The 22,303-nt window shown below is 40.2% G+C and overlaps 1 protein-coding gene across 4 annotated transcripts in view; it reads right to left on the bottom strand.

Annotated features, from left to right (window-relative positions):
• Positions 1-220: 220 nt before the first annotated feature.
• nvl (nuclear VCP like) overlaps positions 221-22,303 on the bottom strand; it is a 29,006-nt gene continuing 6,923 nt past the window's right edge. For 2 of the 4 annotated variants that reach the window (XM_049601172.1, XM_049601171.1), the window contains exons 4-24: positions 21,854-21,906; positions 20,964-21,054; positions 20,761-20,827; positions 18,784-19,029; positions 18,373-18,478; positions 18,019-18,095; positions 17,705-17,839; positions 17,117-17,218; positions 15,227-15,344; positions 14,245-14,389; positions 13,528-13,828; positions 12,721-12,942; positions 11,770-11,874; positions 10,996-11,058; positions 10,563-10,682; positions 8,853-8,952; positions 7,223-7,329; positions 5,571-5,647; positions 5,269-5,360; positions 2,968-3,065; positions 221-403 (exon numbers count right to left, since the gene is read on the bottom strand). In XM_049601172.1, coding sequence (XP_049457129.1) covers positions 359-403; positions 2,968-3,065; positions 5,269-5,360; positions 5,571-5,647; positions 7,223-7,329; positions 8,853-8,952; positions 10,563-10,682; positions 10,996-11,058; positions 11,770-11,874; positions 12,721-12,942; positions 13,528-13,828; positions 14,245-14,389; positions 15,227-15,344; positions 17,117-17,218; positions 17,705-17,839; positions 18,019-18,095; positions 18,373-18,478; positions 18,784-19,029; positions 20,761-20,827; positions 20,964-21,054; positions 21,854-21,906 — 2,470 coding nt within the window. In that variant the 3' untranslated portion in view covers positions 221-358. The remainder of the gene's footprint in view (positions 404-2,967; positions 3,066-5,268; positions 5,361-5,570; positions 5,648-7,222; positions 7,330-8,852; positions 8,953-10,562; positions 10,683-10,995; positions 11,059-11,769; positions 11,875-12,720; positions 12,943-13,527; positions 13,829-14,244; positions 14,390-15,226; positions 15,345-17,116; positions 17,219-17,704; positions 17,840-18,018; positions 18,096-18,372; positions 18,479-18,783; positions 19,030-20,760; positions 20,828-20,963; positions 21,055-21,853; positions 21,907-22,303) is intronic. The other 2 variants (XM_049601174.1, XM_049601173.1) reach the window with 2 other exon arrangements.

The raw sequence follows: 22,303 nt of genomic DNA, 5'->3' as shown, positions 1-22,303 counted from the left end.
GGGACTGCTGATTTTATAGCTCTTCTGTTCTGTGGGTTAAAGATGTGCGTGAAGCATCCTGTTTTAGAATATGTAGCTTGTTTGCAGAAACATCCATATTTAAAGCATTGTCAGCTGTCATGGCTCGATATGAGTCTGGACAGACATGGATGTAAACTGTTGCAACCATGAGGTGGAACGTCTAGTTAAAGGTTTTCATTGCACGCACGGACCCACACACTTTGGTTTCTACACACTTTTTATTATAAAAGCAGGTATAATAATAAAATGTGTATACATACATGACATTTAATTATTCACCCCTAACTAAAGTCAGAGTTCAACTGTTGCTGGTGACGTCTTGGTTCTGGTCTCGATGTTATCTACTGAGGGACTCTCTGAGCTGCTCGTACATCTTCTGATCCTGTAGGAGACACAAGCACAGTCATTGTATGTTTGTGGTTTCACACAAACAAAGGTTAATCTGAGTGCCATCAAAGGGATGTAAAGACGGATTTCAGCCCCGCCTCTCCCTGAGACCTCTCACAACAAACATTAGCTGACTGTTGGACTGATAAACTGGGTGTTACAGGTGAGGAGGCAGAGAGGTCTCTATCTGTCACAGTCTCTACATAAACAGCAAAGCATATATATATATGTTGCTGATGTTTAAGTTAACGGTGGTGTTCTGTAATACTTAAATCATTATTTTCTGACAGTGTGAAGGAATTCAGAGTACAGCGGCCTGAAGTTTAATGTTGCAATGTTTGGTGTGGGACAAGTCAGACTGGTTCTCCTGGCCACTTGATAGCAGCGTGGTTATGGGACAGTTATCTGATAGACATTAAAGCAAAGAGCTGTCTGCAGTGACAGTCTGTAATTGTTTAGAATGCACACATAATGAACCACTGCATTACACTATGAAGTGTTAATGTAAAATAAAACACAAATTTGTAACTGGAACACAGTGTAAAAGCTTTGCCAGAAGTACCTCAATCTGGCATCAAATGTCTGGTCAGATTTAGAATCTTATTGACTTAAACTCTTATCAGATCCTGATTTAGATTAACATTTTTCCAGTTTTAGACTTTATACTATTTAGACAAATTAGAAGTTGTTCTTTTGTTTAAACATTTGACTTTAATTTACCTACAATAAAATAAAGTAATAATGTACATTTAAGGGATATCAAAGATAACACATTGGTAAAGACTGAAGGTCTGTATGTCCATGCACCTAAGTCTAAAGAAAAAAAAAGTTTTTCACCAAATTGGCTCATTTAAACCTGGGGTAGGCAGTTTCATTTAGGCATCACAGGGCAAAAATCCTATAATAACCTTTCAACGTATTGTGATTCAAATGGTCTGAGGGAACACCTCCTCTTGGCTCTGTTTTCGGGCTTTAGAAAATTGAGCCTGTGACAAGAAACTTAAGCCAATCACAGGCCATTTGAGAGAGGGTGTTCCTATTGGCTGTTCTACAAAATGCAGATGTGTGTACACGTCCTTTCAAATGTTAAAAGTTTGATTCATTGATGGAGAGTCCTGCAGATTAAGTTGCTATTCCAGCATCAGCAACAACTGCCTACACTGCAAAGCAACCCAAAAAAGTAAGACAACTTTTCAGAAAGAGAGTCTGACAATATCAGATAAACATTTCAGAGATGGAACACTAATTGCTAATTGTTTAATCTTCTGCTAACATGAGGTAAAGGCTCAAGGCTGCAGCTTCAGGTTCACATATTTGTAGCTAACATTAGCTGGAGCCTCAAATCACAGTGGGTCCTCCACTTCATTTCCTCACTGCTACAGACCGTCTAGCTGGGAGGAGATCGAGCAGCAGCAGCACTAGAGACTGAGCCCATCAGTAGCCGAAGCAACACAAATCCAGCCATTGTAAACCCCAGCACCGAGGGACTGGACAGCCCTGACTCCCTGCTGGATCAGCAAACTTTCTGTTGCTGCTGTTACACATGTTAGACCCATTGCTGCAGGGTTTGTACTGGTTGAATTTGAGTTGCTGTAACCACCAACTGAAGGTCTCACCTACTGGCGCTGCAGTCGACAGCGGCTGGGAGTGATGTGGAAGGACCATAGGGTTTTAGAAGCTAGCTAATTCTTGTGTCATTTGAGGACTGATAACCAGAGAAAGAGAGATAATGTCATGGCGACACATATTAAATATCATGTCAGCTGAGAGAATGCGCTGCAGGCAACTCTACAATGACATAAGATTAATAAATCAACGTAACACTGGGTAACTGTATGAGGCGTGTGCATTTGCCCATGGTCATTTGGTGGGAGGGGAACTTTGTACTATTTATTCTGCATGGCATCAACCCCCTCCCCCACCAGGAGAAGAACTGGGCAGTGCAGCACTTGACAAAAACTGCAGGTCATGTGATGTGCTCTGGTCTACTTTTACCAAATAAAAAGTCACTTTGATTCACTAACTATGTAATATCAGGCTGTTAGGCGGTGAGAGTCATCTGTGCATATGTTTGTGATGATTATTTGACCTTAAAGAAAATGTGGACACTGTCTACCTGGTGTCTCCCTCCCCACACCTTTCTTTCTGTTTATGTCTAGTTTTGGCTACTGTGTTAAAATAGGCTAGCCTAGTTTCAGACCTCTGAGTCACCACTCCCATCTCCAATTTGTTTAGTGATTCAAATACGAACAAATTAAGTTGTAAAACCAAAACTGAGTATGGATGGTTGGTTGTGTAAACACAGTTCTGTTTGCCTGCTTTTTTATGACAGTCAGAAGCCATGGACCAAAATGTAAAATGGGTTGTCACATCATGGCTAAGAAATGGACAGATTTAGTATAGTTCACAGGTCAGACCAAGACCTTAACAAAACAAATAAAACTCTGCTGATCTGTTACAGGATAGCCTGTTGAAATTTTACAATTTCCATATTGTCAAAAGATATTTTCAGGTTTGACATGTCACACCACACTCACTTTGCTCTTTACACTTTCTTACCTTTTTGGACACAGATGGACGAACTTTCTTAAAGGCATCATCAAAGTTGCGTTTGCTCACTCTGATGTCAGTGACAGAGCCAGAGGAGAACGAGTGACCTGTGTGAAACAATGAATGACCTCTAAGTCAATAAACAGAAGAGTCAACTGGGCAAGAGACACAGTCCTGTTTGGTTTCTGTTACATGGTTAGAACATTTACTGCTCTGCACTGTGATTTAGTTCAGATTATTTTTCATTGTGTGTTTTTGTTCATATAATAACCAGAGCTGTAACGGGTCAGTGAACAGTCTATTTTGAACAGACAGTAGTGTGAGTATCAAAGGCAGACACAGTTCTCTTGCTGGGGACTGAGGTAACATTTTGCTCACTGGCAACTTCGGTAAACTATCTTCATTATAAAAATAAGGAGAATTTCAAATACTTCTGTTCAACACCATACAAACACTAGCATATTTGATGCGTTTGCATTCACTGACCCTACAATGGTGGAGCAACGCCGACACACCTTCCTCAACTTATGGACCGTTTCAATCTTCTAAAGAGGTCCCTTTGTATTTCCTGTTGCCCTCACAACAGCAAAGCAATGAAATGGTCTGAGGAAACAACTGTCTCTTTGTTGCTGTTGAAGCTGATCTGGGCCCTGCAGGCAGGTCTTCCAGCTCTGGCCTTTCATTTGTGCTTGCAATAGTGTGACTGATTCGCATGCCAAGCAGTTTATCTGCTAACCTTAGCACATGTTGTTTATGGTACGTGTGAACGTTGGTCCCACATAACCTGCATCTATCTACATGTTGTGTAGTCTGCGTGCACCAAACCGTGACGGTTCAGCATACATACACAAACCATTACAACCGTAGTTTACGGAGTGTTTGTACAGTGTTATACAGATTTTTTTTTAATGTTCCATGTTTTTATAATGGAAATTGTTTACCAGTGGGCAAAATGTTCTCAGTCTCCAACAACAGGATTCTGTCCATCTTTGACACTTGCACTACTGTCTAAAATAAATAAAAAGAAATGGATCCTTATGCTGTGTTTTATCCCACTGTGCCAAACTGGCACTGAACTGTCACTCCAAAAATCTAGGTATTAACTGAACTGTGACTTCGGCGTACCATTACACACAAAGTAATAACTAAACATTCCTTGTTTTAGAGTGCAGCTAAATGGGGCGTCGGTAGTGTAGTGGATAGTGCCAGCGCCCTATGTATCGAGGCGATGTCTTGCTGCAGCGGTCGCAGGCTCGACTCCGGCTTGCAACCCTTTGCTGCATGTCAACCCCACTCTCTCTCTCACCCCATTTCACTCTGTCCTGTTCATTAAAGACAAAAAGCCCCAAAAAATAATCTTTAGAATGCAGCTAAATGTGCAAAAATATATCAGAAACAAAATATCCTGCAATGTTACAAACCAACTTATGTAGACATGTAGACCTTTTCTAAATCTAAAGGGCTGTACAGAGAGACTGGTGTTATATTACAGTTCACTATGAATAAAAAAGAAGACGTTGAGATGAAGGAAAGTGAATGTGAGCTGTTTTGTTGTTTTGGTCTTGACTCACATTAAAACATTCTGGTCTTGACTAGAGCGCGAAACTGCCTCGGACTTGAGGGGCTACTTCACCCCTTCTTTCAAAATTCATACATGTTATTCCTATGGTGTAAGACAATCCAAAAATATCAGTAAACATAACCACCTCTCTCTCAAATCCAAAAACTGAAGTCCTAAAACTCAAATTTGTGATGTCATAGGGTATAGCAAACTTTTACCACTCATTGTCTATGGAGCAGCTCCACAGACATCACAAGTTTGAGACTTACTTCTCTGTTTTCTAGCTTTGAGAGAGAGTAGCTCATGTTCACAAAAACTGATTGAAATTTCCTCAGCCATGGAAATAACAGTGGAATTCTTAATTTTAGCTGTGTTCCCTTTTCACATGATAATCAAACATAAGATAAGACTGGAATGTAAACATTTCCGACACTAGATTTAATTGAAGTCAACCCAGCCCCCCATGCATGTCCAAGTATATACCAAAATTATTGTTAATAACATGCAAATCTGAAAAGTAAAACAAATTAGCGCCTCACATTATGTAAATAAACCATTAATTCATTCTGTTTAGGTACACTTACACCATGTTCACTCCCACATGTCAAACTTTAACACTACCAGAAGTTACCAGTAAAGAGAAACCATGGGAATCTTTCCAATTACTAATTCCAGTCCCATGTAGGATTACAGTTTCATCTTTAAATAGTAAATAGTGTACAGGAATGCAGAGGGAGGAGTCAAGTTACCAGGAGAAGAGGCTGAGGAATGCTGGGACTTCAGGTAGGCCCTCAGAGCGTTCACAGATGCTTCTCTCACTAATGCAGTCAGATCAGCTCCACTGGATCAAACAAACACACACACACACACACACTTAAAGTAAATATGGATCAGATTTCATTCACGTCATCAGATTCATGGATCAGTGGTTCTACATTTAGTCAGTATCACAGTCAGCAAGACAATGGAATATGGACCAAAACCAGGACAAACAGTATGAATCAGTTTAGCAAGCGTCTGAGGACAGCTGCTGTTTCAAGGTGGGACTTACGTGAAGCAGTCGCAGCGTTCGTCGAAGGCGATCTCTTTAAGACAGACGTCCTGCTCCAGCTGAGGTCTGGTCCCTCCCTGCAAAAGATCAACAGCTATTTCATCTCTGAGCATCCAAACATGATCTCAGATGTGGTTAGCCCAGCTTAGCACAAAGACTGAAGGCAGGAGGAAACTGGTAGCATAGCCCTTTCAAAAGTGAAATCAACTATGAATTTACCCGCAGGTGCACAGGTGTGTTGGATTTTAGAGCTGTTTTTCTGGTAGCACTATTTTAGGATTGACCACTGCATGATTTATCAGTTTCTGACCCAAAAGACCTTCTTTTGTCAAGAAACAACAAAGATGACAGTAGAACACACATGATGCTAACAGCTACAGGATCAGGTCGAAGAGTTATGAGTTTCCTGAGAAGAAAGACGGTCTTTCCCTTCCAAATATTACAAAACAATTTTCAGCTGGTGCACTTAACATCTGTAATCATCACAGCAAAGTGGAAAGAAATGTAGTGCCAAACATCATGCGGTATTCCACTGAAAGCTATAATAGTTGACAGTGAATTGAGTAAGTCTAAATCGATCCATGGATAGACTTGTATCAACAAATAAAACCTGGTTCAGTGTGGTAGAAGAACCTTTGTCAAAAGAACCTTACACATTCATAAAATGGCTGAGTGTATGATTCAGTTTTTATTACCAAACAGATGGATGCTAGATTTAAAAAAAAAAAAAAAAAAAGATAAAAATGGAAAGGTACAATATGATGATTAGGTCACTGGAGAAATACTAAAAAAAAATGTCAGGACCAGCGTGAATGGAAAACCAGCATGAGTCAACACAGCAGAACTATTTTAGGTTCTTACACTGAGAAATCCATAAAGAAAGGAAAGTTTTGATAAGATATGCTCTGGCATTTTGAAGGTTTTTTTTTACTGGGATAAAATCAGACCCAGGTCACAGAAATGTGTTTATGTAGTACAATGGACTACAAATGTTAAAAGGGAAAAACACAACTCATATAAAACAAGAAAGGGTAAAAGAAAGGGAATATTACATTATAGTTGGTGGAATGGGAAAAAGTAAATAAACAACCTTGGAAAAGCACATCTGCTTTACACTGGAGAGAACTTAGGATGAAGAATGCAAGGCTCTTTAAAATGCCGGCACATAAGACATCTCTAGGGAAGGACACTTCATGTTGGAGAATCTATCTATCATGAAAGGCTAATCATAATCATGGATTCTAGGACTGACTACTGCTTCCACAACCTTGGAGAGAAATCATGTGGGTTATGGAAGAAGTACTGAAAGTACCAGTGTCATTCTGCTTTTAGACACACTATTAACTGCACTATATTACACTACACTTCACCCACTATTAATTATATACATGTTATATATATATTCTTAAACAGTGCCACCAGTACTGCTCTGCTCATTTATGAAAAGCTAGAGCTTGAAGAAGATGCAGTTGTCTGCTGTGAGAGGCAGGGTCAACATGGCATTTCATGTGTACCTGTACTGCTTTTCCAAATAAAAAAGAAAAAATAGAAAAAAATGAAACCCATCTAGCAACATAACATTATATTATGAGTCATTTGACTTTTATCCATCTACTGTGAGTCCCATGCGTATATCTCTGGTGAACATTTACCTTGGTTATTGTGAGCAGGATGGCATGGCGGTCTGCTGGAGGCGGCAGACCCACATACAAGGTTTTATCCAGGCGACCTGGCCTCAGTATGGCAGGGTCAATGATATCTGGCAAGACACAAGACAGTTATTTAGTGTTTAGAACAACAACAAAAAATGAATTTAGTTTAAAATTCTTGTTACAGATTGAAAAACAGTGGTGAAAAAGTATTAAGATCTTATACTTCATTTAATGTACCAATGCACAAATGTAAAAAAAATTTACATTCAATCATTCAATCTAAGAAATTAACAATGTATTATGATTTATTAGTTTTTGCTGATAAGGCCTAATCTGAACAGTGACTAGTAACAACATCCGAGGGATAAATGTGGTGCAGTAATAAGTACAATATTTCCCTTTAAAATGGAGTGGATTAAAGTATAAAGTAGCACAAAATGGAAATATGCACATTCAAATACACCACACACTACTGTACTTAAAGGGATAGTGCACCCAAAAATGAAAATTCAGCCATTATCTACTCACCCATATGCCGAGGGAGGCCCTAGTGAAGTTTTAGAGTCCTCACATCCCTTGCGGAGATCAGCGGGGGGAGCAGCTAGCATATCTAATGGCAGACGGCGCCCCAGACTAACGTCCAAGAACACAAAACTGAATCCACAGAGTATCTCCATACTGCTCATCCGTAGTGATCCAAGTGTGCTGCAGCCGCGACATAAAAAGTTGTTTGGAAAAACGTCATATGAACTCTGTTTTTAGCCTCATTGTAGCCTGTAGCTCTGACTGCTTCTCTGTGCTCCACGTTCATGTGTGCGCGCCTGTGCGAGACCAGTGAAAGCATGAGCTTTGCTCACATGTGTTTACATCACGTGACACGTGCACTGCAGGGAGAGACAACAGTAGCCACAGTCGCTACAAGATAATTTGCACTACGGTCTTTTAGCAAAGGACAGCCCAACATGTCTGAAGACTTTGAAACTGAGGAGGAACAGCATTTCTTTGTTGAGCCGTATTTCTTTGAACCTGAGTATACGCACGGAACTCAGGCTACTGGACGAAGCAGCTGCCACAGCTCATGAGCCTCAGAGATCTTCAGAGATCACCGATCACCCTGAGCGCGCACACACGTGAACGTGGAGCACAGAGAAGCAGTCAGAGCTACAGGCTACAGTGAGGCTAAAAACAGAGTTCATATGACGTTTTTCCAAACAACTTTTTATGTCGGGGCTGCAGCACACTTGGATCACTATGGATGAGCAGTATGGAGATACTTTGTGGATTCAATTTTGTGTTCTTGGATGTTAGTCTGGGGTGCCATCTGCCATTAGGTGTGCTAGCCGCTCCCCCCGCCGATCTCCGCAAGGGATGTGAGAACTCTAAAACTTCACCAGGGCCTCCATCAGCATATGGGTGAGTAGATAATGGCTGAATTTTCATTTTTGGGTGCACTATCCCTTTAAGTGCAGTATTTGAGTAAATGTACTTAGTGACGTTCCACCACTAGTGAAAATTGTCCTAAAAATGCATTTCTTCTAGCTGTCCTTTCTTTCTAATGAACAGAGAAGCTGGGACCATCTGAGCTTGTTTTAGTCTGCAGCTCTGATTGGGTCTGGATTTGGATGTGTACCTGGTCTGTTGGTTGCAGCCATGATGAAGACCTGCCGCCGTGTCTCTAAGCCGTCCATCTCTGTGAGCAGCTGGTTGACCACCCGCACGCTGGCTCCTGACTGAACACACACAAACACTGCTCATACACATACGTTACCAGATCACAATATACAGCATGAATGTAATGCAGAATTTAAGACTTCTCATTCTTTGGTTTGAAGAACAAATGATAAATTAAAAAACAGGAGATAAGTGGTGAAGATGACATTTGGTTTCGTGGTCACATTTCCACTGAGATAAATATATGTTTAACATTTTTTTTTAAGAGCCTTTACTGTTTGGGGATGTAACGATCATAAAACTCATGGCACGATATTATCATGATAAAAAGTCCACACTATGGTATTTATCATGATATTAAAAACAGAAAAAAAAGAAATATGATGACTTAAAAACTTCCATTATTAAATAAAAAAAATTCTTCTGCGTTTTCTCCATGTTCTATTTGGGTCTGAGCCTGTCTGTTTTTTGACTGAGAGATGATTGCGCCATCTGCTGTTCAAACAAAAACAGTACAATCAGGGCTTGACATTAAGCTTTTTAAAAAAATAGTCAACAGGGATTCGGACAATTCTTATAAATTTTTAACGCACAAAACATACAATTAACATGTAACAACTACACAGCTGGGACAACTCCATCTTAAATGTCATTTTTACACCTGTTTTGCCTTGCACTGCCACACCGCCAGAAACACAGCCTCTGATTGGTCAACAGACTCAATCCAGGCATCATAGATGGCTAACAACACCAGTAACCGTTTCCAACACAGAAATATTGATAAATGATCATAGAACACATTCAGTGTGAATTAACAAAGTTTACCAAACAACAGCACAGTTCAGGGATGGATTACAAAGCTCTCAATGGGACACGATCGCACCAGAGCCCTCGTTGGAACAGCAGGATGGTTAACGTTAGCTTCTGGCCAAAAGTAAAGTAATTCTCTTCCTTGCATCGTGCCAGAGATAAATAGTAACGTTGTCATATACGACATTGTTGACCCCAAAGTAAACGTTTGTAGTGTCCAGTATGTTAGATTTTTCTCATCTGTCCTGTTTAACACTTGGTGGTGAGACAGTCTGGCACATGCAGCTCAGCTGGAAAAGCTTTGCTTTAGCAATTCGGTATGCAGTTTATTTTCAGATAACGTTATGTTAGCCTTGCCCAATCAGACAAGTGCATGAGACATTCCACTTCCCCGAACACCGCATTTACTTGCCCCTGGCAAGCATTTATGTCAATCCATGACAATTTTTAACAGGGAGATATTAGACCACAGTTATACTAGTGAAATAAAAATATAATATCGTGATTTTTGTCACAATCTGACAACAGTATAAGTAATTTTTTATTGCAGTATTGCAAAATTTGATATATTGTTACATCCCTTGTGCACCTATGTATTGTGATTGATTGTTAAGGGCATTACTTAACCTAAAACACCTGAATACGTCATTTGTGATTACAAGTTGTTCAGAAAATAGCACTTTCCTTCTTATCAAGGTGGCTGTGCATCAACTCTCCACAAAGAAAAGGAAGGAATCTTAGTTACTTCCTGTAAACCCCACAGCTCCGCAGCTGCTGCTCCTGGTCAGAATCTGAATCTGATGTTTGGAACATAATACTCATGGATTCCCTCCTATGTCATGAAGTCCACCCCTCTCACCTCATGGCCTGAACGGCGAGGACACAGAGCATCAACCTCATCAAAGAAGATGACACATGGAGCGGAGTTGCGTCCTCTCTGAAAGACTTGCCTGACAGCCCGCTCACTCTCTCCAACATACTGCACACACAAACACAAAGATTCATCAATAAATGCAACCCGATGATTTAGCATCAGCCCTCTTCACTCATGGTGTGGTGAATGAGGACAACACTCTTTTATAATATGTAGTGTGAGGATATGGAAAGAGCAAGACAAACTGAGCAAATCATCAGGATGCCAGCAGAACAAACTGAATGAGCCTCTCAGAGATGTGGTTAAAGGTTAATAAGCGTCAGTCTGTGGGCTGTATTATGATCCAACACCAAAACAATGCAACATTGCCCAGGCAGCCTCTGCGACATCAACATGTTCCTGCAGCTCAGTGACTCACCATGTTGAGCAGCTCTGGACCTTTGACAGAGATGAAGTTGAGGCCTGACTCATTGGCCACTGCCTGTCAGGAGACAACAAACAGTGAGACACAGTGAGACAATGACTAGCCTTGCTGTCTCTGTAGAAACAAAATGTTCAAGAACACAGTACCAACATATGTAACCTGTGATGCATTAATGATACTTGATTTTGTGTCAAAATACTTCAGAGTTCTCATCAAAGAACTAACTGGCGCAGAAAGCTACATAAAAAATCTGCAGGGTAACTTTGGTATTTTCCAAACTGGACCCTATTTTCCCATGTTTTTGTGTCCAGTGCCTGAAGGGAACAACAGTTTTTGAAAAACTGTTGTTCCCATTAGTCACTTAGACACAAAAAAATGGGAAAATAGGGTCCAGGTTTACAACACAAAAATTACCCTTCAAGTCCTCTTTTCAACTCTCTGAGGAGTTTTATTAATCACAGACAAATTTTCAGCCCTAGATCTGATCCTAAGATGACTGATAATGTATATACAGGCCTCAGCTATGTGAATAAAAAAACACACTCTAAAATAACAGAAATATCAATCAGCCATAAGAAATCAGACTAAACTCATCAGGTTCTATTTCGATTACAGATAATTTGTGTAATTTGAGAGAAGTTGACAGAAAAATTACAGAACACCAGATATCATTAAACATTTTCAATGGCACTAGAGGTGTTCAAAGATATCATAGTGTTGTGTTCCTCAGCTAATTATTAGGTATATTGTGGTGGTGCGGTGGGGAACCTTGGCCAGCAGAGTTTTTCCACATCCTGGAGGTCCAGCCAGCAGCACACCAGATGGGGCGCTGAGTCCCAGAGCCTTAAACTGCTCTGGAGAACGCACCGGAGCCTGAGGACACACACACATGCCACAGTCAGTACTTGCCAATGACTTGTATCCAATAATAGGTGGAGAAGGGGCCAGCTCACAGTTTGAGAGGCACATCTAACATTTCCAGAGAGTGAATGTCTTGTACTGTATATTAAAAGGGACAATGTCCTCAGTCATGGAATAACTCAACAAGACAATCTACAGATACACTGACAAGCTTTACCACAAAAATCCTGCAAATGATCCTGAATAACATGAGCACACAAAGGAGAGTTCTCTTCCCCATACCTTGCCCTTGCAGGACCCAAAGGGGGGTCAGCTGAGTCTCATATATGACAGAATGGGTCATACCAGTTAACAAGTAGGGCTGTCGCATTCATTTCACTTGTTCATTGTTAAATCTGTACTCATTTGAAAGGTTAGAGTAAATGATTTTTTTTAACTCCTCCAACACAGAATTTGACAGACTTGAACTAAATTACACCTACTTACTTTTATAACTGTGCAACAATTTTGTGGCCTGTGCAACTAAACTTCCAACCTCTGCTAACAAACAGCCCTGCTATTTATTTTGCATATTTTTTTCATTTCCATGTTTTGCAGCTGTATATTTTCAAACGGGAGGAAACGCTTTTTCTGCATTTTACTTTTGATCTTAGTCTGTTTTAATTTAAGTGCTTATGAAATGTCACATGTGGCTTTGACCTACAACTGAACATTTAGTCCTGTACTTAGAAAATAACAAGATATTTACTTTGTAATGCTATTCAGCCTAAAAATACTGAGATATGATTTTTGGTCTGTTCGGTTTGGGCCCTAGTCTGGATCATGGATGTTAAACCTGAAGAAGCCTGATGTATTTACCAGTATGGCCATGGTGAGATCCTCTCTGATGTCCTGCAGGGCTCCCACGTCCTCCCACGTGACATCTGGCACGGTGGCGAAGCCCTCCCTCTTGGCTGAGGGCTGGACACTGGCTAGAGAGGCCTTGAAGTCTGACATGAGGATGGACAGGCCGGCCAGCTCTTCCTCTGACAGCGTCTCCGTGTTCTTCAGCAGTTGCAGCAGGTGCCACAGCTCCCCCTGCTGGAGACAGAACACAGCTCATTAGAATAACACAGAGAAGCGGGAAATAAAACCCTGTTTATGTGATTTCAAGGCCCCACCCCAAAAATTAAAAACACAGAAGTGGCAATTGCTGTCACTCTCAAACTGATAGGCAGGTAGTGACACTACATTATTCATATTTTCTGATGGGATTAAAAGTTCCCTAATGTTTGGAAAACAACAGAGCATCAAACCTACTTAATCATGTATGATCAATGATAGGTTCAACTCTTCAGTTCCACATGTGAATATTTCTGTAATTCATATGCAAAAGTACTTATTTTGGGTATTTTTTCGTTTCAACAAAAAAAGATTCTTTTTTTTTTTTAAAACTCATTTTAACACAGATTTTACATTCCCATCTTGGCAGACATCCAATAGTAGTTGTTTTTCCAGCTGCAAGATGACACTGTTGTTCACTACAGTTTATAGAAAATGAGTTTTTCTGAGATGAGGCTCAGAAGAACACACATCATGCTATGACAGAGCAAGGTGTCATTTGCCATCTTGTACACAGTCACATTGGGTAGAATTAGTGAGATGTATTGCTGGTGCTCCTCATACCTCCACGTGATTCTGCCCCGACTCTTCCTGAGGTTCTGGGTTTATATCTGTTGGCTGCTGCTCTCTGACCTCTCCCTCTGTCATAACAGTCTCAGTCTGAACACTGTTTGTTAACAGCTCTGTACTAGAACTCTGGCTCTGTCCTCTTAATTCCAGTAGAACCCTGTTGACAGCACTCATGGCAGCTTCTCGGCACAGAGCCATGAGGTCTGCGCCCACGTAGCCTGGGGTGAGCCGGGCCAGCTGCTGGTAGTCAAAGTCTTCCGGCAGCTTGAGCTTTCGACACAATGTCTTCAAGATCCTGACAAAGCACAAAGCATTCTGTTTTAAACTGTGACAGTATCAACAGATGTCAGAGACTGTGATCAGCTGGCAACTGCCTAAATCCTAACAACATGCAAATATCCTTGTGATTGCTTCAAAGAAGGAAGAATCTACTGCATGACTTGGATGCAAATCAAGGAGATCAAAAGACAAAATCATACTACATAAAAATGAAATATTAGAAACTAGAAACGTTCCCTAGCTAGAAGAGCTAGACATCAAAAGGTGGGAGGAAATCCATATATGGGATCCATATATGTAGCTATGACAATTTCAGCAAGTAAAGCCCAAAAGTACAACTAGTAGTATTTTTTAAAAATCATCTTTAACACGACTACAATATTTAACATCATCGTGAAGATTCTCATTCCTCTATAATCATGCATAGCTGACCTGAGACGAGCTGCTTCATCAGGGATACCCAGGCAGATTTCTCTGTCAAAGCGTCCCGCTCTACGGAGGGCCGGGTCCAGGGAGTCTGGCCTGTTAGTGGCACCAATAACCAGGACCTGAGCCATCACTGTCAAACTGTTCAAATCTGTCAGGAGGCAAGCACCAGTTAAATGTCATTTCACATGTGGAAGTCCAGTAATGGGATGCTCACATCAGGTATCTTTCTTCTGACTTTCTAAGTACTGACATCACTTCCTATATAAGCCAGGTGTCTGACTGATGGACATTGTAAACAAAACCAAAGCGGACATTCCTGCACTTTCCCATTAATAGTAGGGACTCTTATTTATTTGGTTTATGTATAACCTGCAAACAAGTGGGCACTTACTGCAATAAACTAAACTGAGTGACATTTTTTTCTGGCATGTGACATTTGTCTTGCATTTTTTTAATAATTTCATGTCTCATGTAGATTGACAATTTGATCCTTTTTCCAAAACTGTAGACTGAACTCTTTCTTGCTAAGTAGCTTTAGTTAAAACAGATTTCTCCCAAAAATAGTTTTGCTGTAATTCAACTTCTTACATTGTGTGAAGTAACTTGTAGCTTGCAAAGCTATGCTTTTAAAGTAGCTTCCCAAACACTGTAATAATCAAAATGAAAAGTAAATTCAAGTACAGCAGGACAGGAACTTATGTGATTGTGACTGATTGTGATTGTGTGGAAGGGTCTCTGTCAGGTCACGTGTCACAATCAACTTTTCATCAACTTTATAAAGTTCATATCCATGCATACTGCACAACTCAACAGTAAGTAGTGCTCCACTTGGTCCATCAATAGGTCCTCTTTTGACTGGTCATTGCCTGGTGACAGTTACTCAACAGCTGAAACATCACCTTGACTTTATCATGACTCTGCTTGTTTCAGTAAGTATGACATTTCCTTAGGCGAATCACATCACTCTGTAGGCAGAGTTTCCTACCGTCCATGCAGGTTAACAGCTGGGCTACAATCCTCCTCTCCATGTCTTTAGAAGCAACCTCTCTCTTGGGCGTAATGGCATCTATCTCATCTATGAACAGGATACACGGGGCAGAGCTCTGCAGGGGGAAAGAAAGAGATTAAGACATAGTGTATATGCCATACATCTCAATTACCAGTTACACTGTGTCAGCAGTACAAGAGGAACATCACTTGGGCATATGGTCACATGTGCTTACTATTCTTCCTCCAGATTGATTTTAATCTAAAATGAATGCTGTGAAACATGGATGCTTCACAGCCACTGCCCCCCACCAGCACAGAAGATCGATACAAACAGCACAGCTTCAAGGTGGACATCCAAGATTAGCCTCACCAATTAAGTATCTGACCAAATGTCCTCCCCTTCTGTTCCTGAGATATGACATTAAATTATGGCCAGAAAAGTCTTTCGTGCAGAACATTATGATGTCACAGTGAAGTTAACCTTTGACCTTTTGGATATAAAATGTCAATAATTCATCATTTTATCCTATTAAATATTTGTGTGAAGCTTTGTCATAATTAGCACAGAATGAGTTATGGCCAAAAGCATATTTTGTAAGCTCACAGTGACCTTGACCTTTGACCACAAAATTCTAATCAGTTTATTCTTCAGTTGACGTTTAAATGTATGTTTGTGTCATATTTAAAGAAATGTGCTTAAGGTGTTCCTGGGATATCGTCTTTACACAGATGAGACGGATGCAAGGTCACACTGATCTTGACCTTTGATCACCAAATCTAATCAGTTCATCGTTGAGTCTAGGGATGTCCCGATCCGATATTCAGATCGGTATCGGCCGCCGATATTAGCAAAAAGCTGGCCAGCCCAACGCTCCGCGATTCAAGCAGTCCATTCCAGTGATCTACTCCAGCTCTTACTATCAATCCACCAGGCCAGCATGCAGAGGGCAGACCATGCCACAGACACACAGGGAGGGAAGGGTAGGAAGAGTAGCTGTCAATTTAGTTCACTGACTATTTGTTTTCTGCTCTGGTTTTTTGAGAGTGATATTTTTATTTGGTTTACACTCTTAGTGTTTAAGTAAGAGCACTGATGGCATTGTTTTGGGCACAATTAGTGAAATTGGAGCCATGGATGGACTATTGCTTGTTTAAACAGTTGTACAATATTGTGTGCCTATGCATCAGGCTGGCAATGACACTACTAAAATAATTGAAATGGAAAGGCTGCATTGTTTGTTAAATGTCAACAATGTCTTGTGGTGTTAATATTTTTTTTATTTATTAGGGGGCCAAAGCACAAGTGTGTGGAGTCTTGCTGCTATTTTAATTTCAATGTTAGACATTTTAAAGATTTCTTGTGTTGATTTATTTTCTATTTATTAAGGGGCCAAAGCAGCCAAAGCAAACCAGCTATATTTTTTATTTAATGTTAATGTTCAAGTTTAAAGTTTGTTTATTTAACCCTGTTAACAATAAACAGGTCAGTTTCTCATACCAACTGTTGTGGATCATTCTAACTAACCTGATTAAGTAGTTGTTCTTGTTAGAGTAATATTGCTTGATCAAACCTTTTCTAACATGACTGACAACAAAATAAGTGAATATGTATAATACGCGCTTGGATCGGATCGGTATCGGCCAAAACTCAAGGCTGTAATATCGGTATTGGATCAGAAGTGAAAAAGCTGGATCGGGACATCCCTAGTTGAGTCCAAGTGGACTTTTGTGCCAAATTTGAAGAAATTCTCATGAGGTGTTCTTGAGATATCCTGTTCACAAGGATGGGACGGACAGATGGATGGACTGACAGACAACCCAAAAACATAATGCCTCCAGCCAGGGCTATCTCAGGCGCAGAGGCATAAAAAAGACCATTACTAACCACAGCCAGGTCAAACAGCTCTCTGAGCTTCTGTTCAGACTCTCCAGACACTCCTGACACCAGCTCCGGCGCAGACACCTTCAGCATGGGCAGCTCCAGCTCCTGAAGGAAAAAATAAATAAATAAATAAATAAATCGCATCATTTTATTTCACAAGCACACAAACAACAGCTTAAAGAGCAGCAGTTTAAGTGTTTAATGCGTCGACCAAAACTACAAAGCTGTTTCAAGAAGACAAAACTCTTGCAACCAAAATCTGGCTTTAAGCGATTAAGTCTCAGTTTAGTGAAGCACATAACACAAGTTAGGGAATTCATTTGACCTAATGCTAACTGCGTAGTACCCCTGCTCTTTATATTACAGATATAGCACAACAATGTAATAAAACCAATAATAGCCAGCCAGTATGGCTCACAGACATGCAATGTAGCCACATCTTGCAGTTTGAGGAGAAGATGTGTCTTCTTAATGAGCTCAATAAACTGGATATTTTGGATGTGTTGCAATCTGAGATCAAGGATTTGAAGGATATGAACATCCTTTGCAGACGCGGATGCTTCTTCAGCCCTGGTGTTGTTTAGTACTCACCCCGGCCACAGCCTGGGCCAGCAGGGTCTTTCCACAGCCAGGAGGTCCATGGAGGAGAAAGCCCCTTGGAGGAACCATTCCCAGCTGCTGGTAAACCTCTGGGTGTCGCATGTGGATCAGTAGTTTACACACGTCCTGCAACAAAGTCAAATAAGTGCAAGTGAAAACTACCATACAAATGGATAATATAACAAACACTCGTCTATGTAAGACTGAAAAACGTCAGAGTTTGGTTACTGCAGCCAACCCCATTTTACGACAGATGAACATTTGGGACAACAGTAAAACAAAGCAGCAAATTTAGAGGTACTGACCGTCAACGTCTCTTCATTACCTCCTACATCTTCAAACTTCAGTGTGGGATACTGCAGCTCTAGTGACTTTGACTTTGCTGAAAAATCATTTATACAGAAAAAAAATATTTAGAATACAGCTGCCATCACAGTGGACTGAGGTATGTTATTAGTGTCTGTCATTTTTGCTAATGAATCAATGACACAATCATCAATTTGATAACATTAATAAACATCACACAATACACAAAATAAATATATTAATTAATTATGAAAGTAACTGTAGATTGGAGCCCCACAGACAATGATTGATGAGCTCAATATGAATTACCATTGTGGTGTTCAATACAAGGATAAGATTCTGACAGGTGGTACCTTTTTTATTCAGGGTGCGAGACTCTGTAGTTTCAGCAGAGCCCTTTGTCCTTTTCTTTGTCTTTTTGGGATATTTCTCAGGCTCCAGCATGGATACATCAGTCTGCTGGGGACACAAAGAAATATCAGTTTGCAGGGGATGCTGGCCACAATGTTTATTTATGTTATGTTTTTATGCTAAACAAATATTGTTATTGGATTTTTTGTTTTTTAAATATCCGAATCAGCCACAAAAAATCTATTATAGGTTGGGATCTAACAGGCAGTATTCCATCCTCACAGCTTACTCCCTCGTGACAAAACAACTCACATCTGTTAAGACTTAGATGTTATTACCTACTTAGCTAAATGTCAGCATCTTATCTGTCCTGTGTCTTTTAGTACACAGACATGCCCTCCACTGGAACATACATTTGTTGCTGTATTCGTTGGCTCCTCTTCACACAGGTCGATGAAGATGTTGCTCTTCTCAGGGCCTCTGCCTCTATCAATGAACCAGCCTCCTGTGGAAACCAGTGTCCCTGCGCTGGGAGGGAGGCTGGCTGCGCTGGCAGGAACGCTGGCAGCAGACTGATCTCTCCTGGGTGACGACGTGTTGGAGTCAGGCTGTCCCTTCCGGTACAGAGATGTAAGAGAGCTGTTCATATGGTTGGTGGGCTGTGGATGGTAAAATGCAGCAACAATAAATGGTTAGATCTCACTATCAAGAGGGCTGTGCACATCACTTGAAGTAGCAGTCCAACATTTGGGAAATGTGCTTTTCTCATGGTGTATAAGTCGATAGTGTTCTTCTCTAGAGTGTTCTAAACCTGAGAAAACACACCACTAATTCTCAGCTTCATTGTTTCATAACTTAAAGGGGCTCTTTACAACTAGAAAGAACTGTGAATTTATTTAAAAGGCTCTTGAAATAGGCACTGAATGTGCTGTTCCTCCCAGGGTCAAAACCAAATATGATAGTTCACATTCATCATCCTCGGGACCCTGCCTGATATTACGTTTACCACAGGGTTGTGTTAAATCCTATATGTCTGTTTGTTTTCCTGCTGGCAAGATATCTCAAAAATGACTTTCAGTTATATTTGGTGGAAAGTTGGACAGTGTACCGAGGAACAGGTAATTACTTTAAGGTGTGGTACGGGCATCCATGCAGCTATTTATAAAGCACTTCCTCTGCCTCTTAATACCACATTGAGAAGTTGTATTTCACCGACATCTTCAGGTTGAGATTTACAAGTTTGTTGCTCTGCTACACCTGTAACCACACTCACTGTACTGGAACACTGTGGAGTGCACTTCTACGTTACTGCAGCAAGGTAAGTTGTTAAAGGGTCAATTTGGTTGCTCATAAACTTCGACCTTATTTTCCCACGTTTTTGTGTCTAAATGACTAGTGGCAACAACAATTTTCGAAATCAGTTCAGTATTGAGTGAGAGCACTACAGACAGCAGCAGCAAAACAGGCTGCAATGTAATCTCTGTGGGCAACTGAGCACCATCAATTTGAGTCCACTGAAAGTGCTTGTTTTGCAGAATGGCTGAGATTGATATTCTCAGTATATGTCAACATAATGGAAAGGATCCCTACGTAGATAGACCTTTTTGTAAGAGTGAGATCCTTTTGGTTTACCCAGAAACAGCCCTGGAGTCACCACTGCCAATTTCACCACACTCCATTTAAATAAACAGTAATTTAAACATATACAGAGTCAGCATATTTTTAATTGAGTGAATTAAGGGCCTAATTATACCAAACCAGAGTTGGTGATTGTTGGAACAGTGTAAAGATGAACCAAGATGGAGTTTGTGAGTTTTACTTTATTTCAGTCCACTTTGAATGAAGTGTGTTTCATGATGATAAAATTACCATTTATTTGAATGGAGTCTGGTGGGTTTGGTGATTGTGATTTTGGGGCTGTTTCTGGTTAAACAAAAAAAGATCTTAGTCTTATACAAAATGTTTTATCACTGTAGGGATCCTTTCCAGTAATCTGAGTCTGTCAGTCGCAAAAAACAGCTATTTTTAATGGACTAAAACTGACATGCCCTGAGCTACATGGTTAGCTACACTTGAATTTTGTCACAATTCATCCTAAAAGTTTTGATATTTACAGACATAATCACATTTCCCATCAGCTTGATGGTCCATCATTGTGTGTATTTTGATGCACTCCTAGAAACAGATACGGATTCATTTTTTAAAAACATTATTATTATTTAAATCCCTCATTTAAAAAGGTCTTAGTATTAAATATGTGATTATGCTTAATTATCTACCAACGTGGGTTGAGACAATTAATACAAGCTTCCCCAGTCAAATTTATATGACCAACATGCTTCAACTATATTCAGATTTTCATCAGATTTAAACTTCACATAATTTCTTACAGTGTTCTCCAGAATTTGGTCGTCACTGTCAGAAGACTCCTCTGAGTTGCTGCTGCTGCTGCCGTCACTGTGAACACACAGGAGTGTATGGCATTAGTTGTACATTTAAAAAGAGAGTACATCAGAGAGGACTGCTCAGAGCCCCCCAGTTTAAAGACAATCTTGCTGGTTGAAACCATCCAGTAAGCAGAGAGTGTGTTTACCCAGTGTCATTGTGGCTGTACTTGGCCCTCTTAGTCAAGTGTTTGCTCTCTAGATCATTCAGCCCGGACTCCTTTGTGATTGCTTCATACACTGGGAGAAACAGACAGAAAAGACAAATCAGAACTCCTCCCAGTTCATATTCCAAAGTTAAGCAAAGAGCCACTTAAGGCTGTGGTTTACAGTGGTATCAGAACAGCTAAAGGGCCTGACTAGATGACGAGACCCTCTGGTGTGTTTGGATTCAGTACCTGAGAGTGCTTGATTTTCTGAAAGTTCGCCACCACTAACTTAGTAACGGGATGCTTTGTTATGTCCTTCTCTGTGAGTTTTTTCCAAATGTTACTCTAATGAAAATGTTGTTGCTAGTGATAAACTCTGGATCTACAAACAAACACCAGAAGGGTGTACCATAAAGTGATATTAGTGGATTAGCAAGTTATGTTGTGCCTAAATCAGAATCTTCTGTGTCTTTAAAGTAGCTTTCTTTTAACCTGGTCAGATCGCAATGGAAACTCATGCAGCATGGTTAACCTGCCTAGACCAGGTTTGTTCCAAGTTTTGGCCTGAAATTGGCAAAAGTCAGTTTTCAGTAGCTGTTTTTAAATTTACAACATTTGTTAAAGTAGCTGAAATAAAGTCATTAAACACTGTCGGACCAAAGATTTAAATAGATTCTAAAATTTAAACACACATTTTTGTTCCCCTGTGATTACATGACAAAAAATCCATCATAATGACTAAAACAAAGTCACAGCAATCATCTTCACCTCTGTCCTGTCTGCCCTTATATTAGAAGGAACTCCAGTGGGAATTTACAGTTTAAAATAATTACCCTGAACACATGCACGCCAAACGACTGTCACAGTGGAATATGGCATCCCTCTCTTACCTCTCTCCACCTGTATCCTGAAAGCTGTCTTGTTTCTCCTGCCATACTCCATTCTAAAGACACAATATAAATCAAATGTTATCATTTTTAATGTGCATAGATACACATCAATATACATTCATGTCCAGTTTAGTTCAAACAAATCCAACAGTTCTGCAATAACTCCTGCCATCATGGAGGTGCTAATGTTCAGTTTTTGTCCTCACTCTGTTCGAGATGGAAATAATTTTATTAACTCAGTCGGCAGAAAAAATATTGGCATTGTTTGTTTATGTAAACCAGGGATATGTTACATTTGCTTGTTATTATGTAGGGGATAAGGTGAAACTTTACGTTTAAGCAATGCTGTGGTTAACATGTGGTTAGGTGTAGGCACAAAAACCTCTTGGTTATGATAGGGAAAAGATCATAGTTTGGCTTAAAATATTTGGTTTTAAAGGCACAGTCCCT

The sequence above is a fragment of the Epinephelus fuscoguttatus genome, linkage group LG16 (assembly GCF_011397635.1).
Source record: "Epinephelus fuscoguttatus linkage group LG16, E.fuscoguttatus.final_Chr_v1".
NCBI lineage: Eukaryota > Metazoa > Chordata > Actinopteri > Perciformes > Serranidae > Epinephelus > Epinephelus fuscoguttatus.
This window is presented reverse-complemented; position numbering and strand designations above follow the sequence as displayed.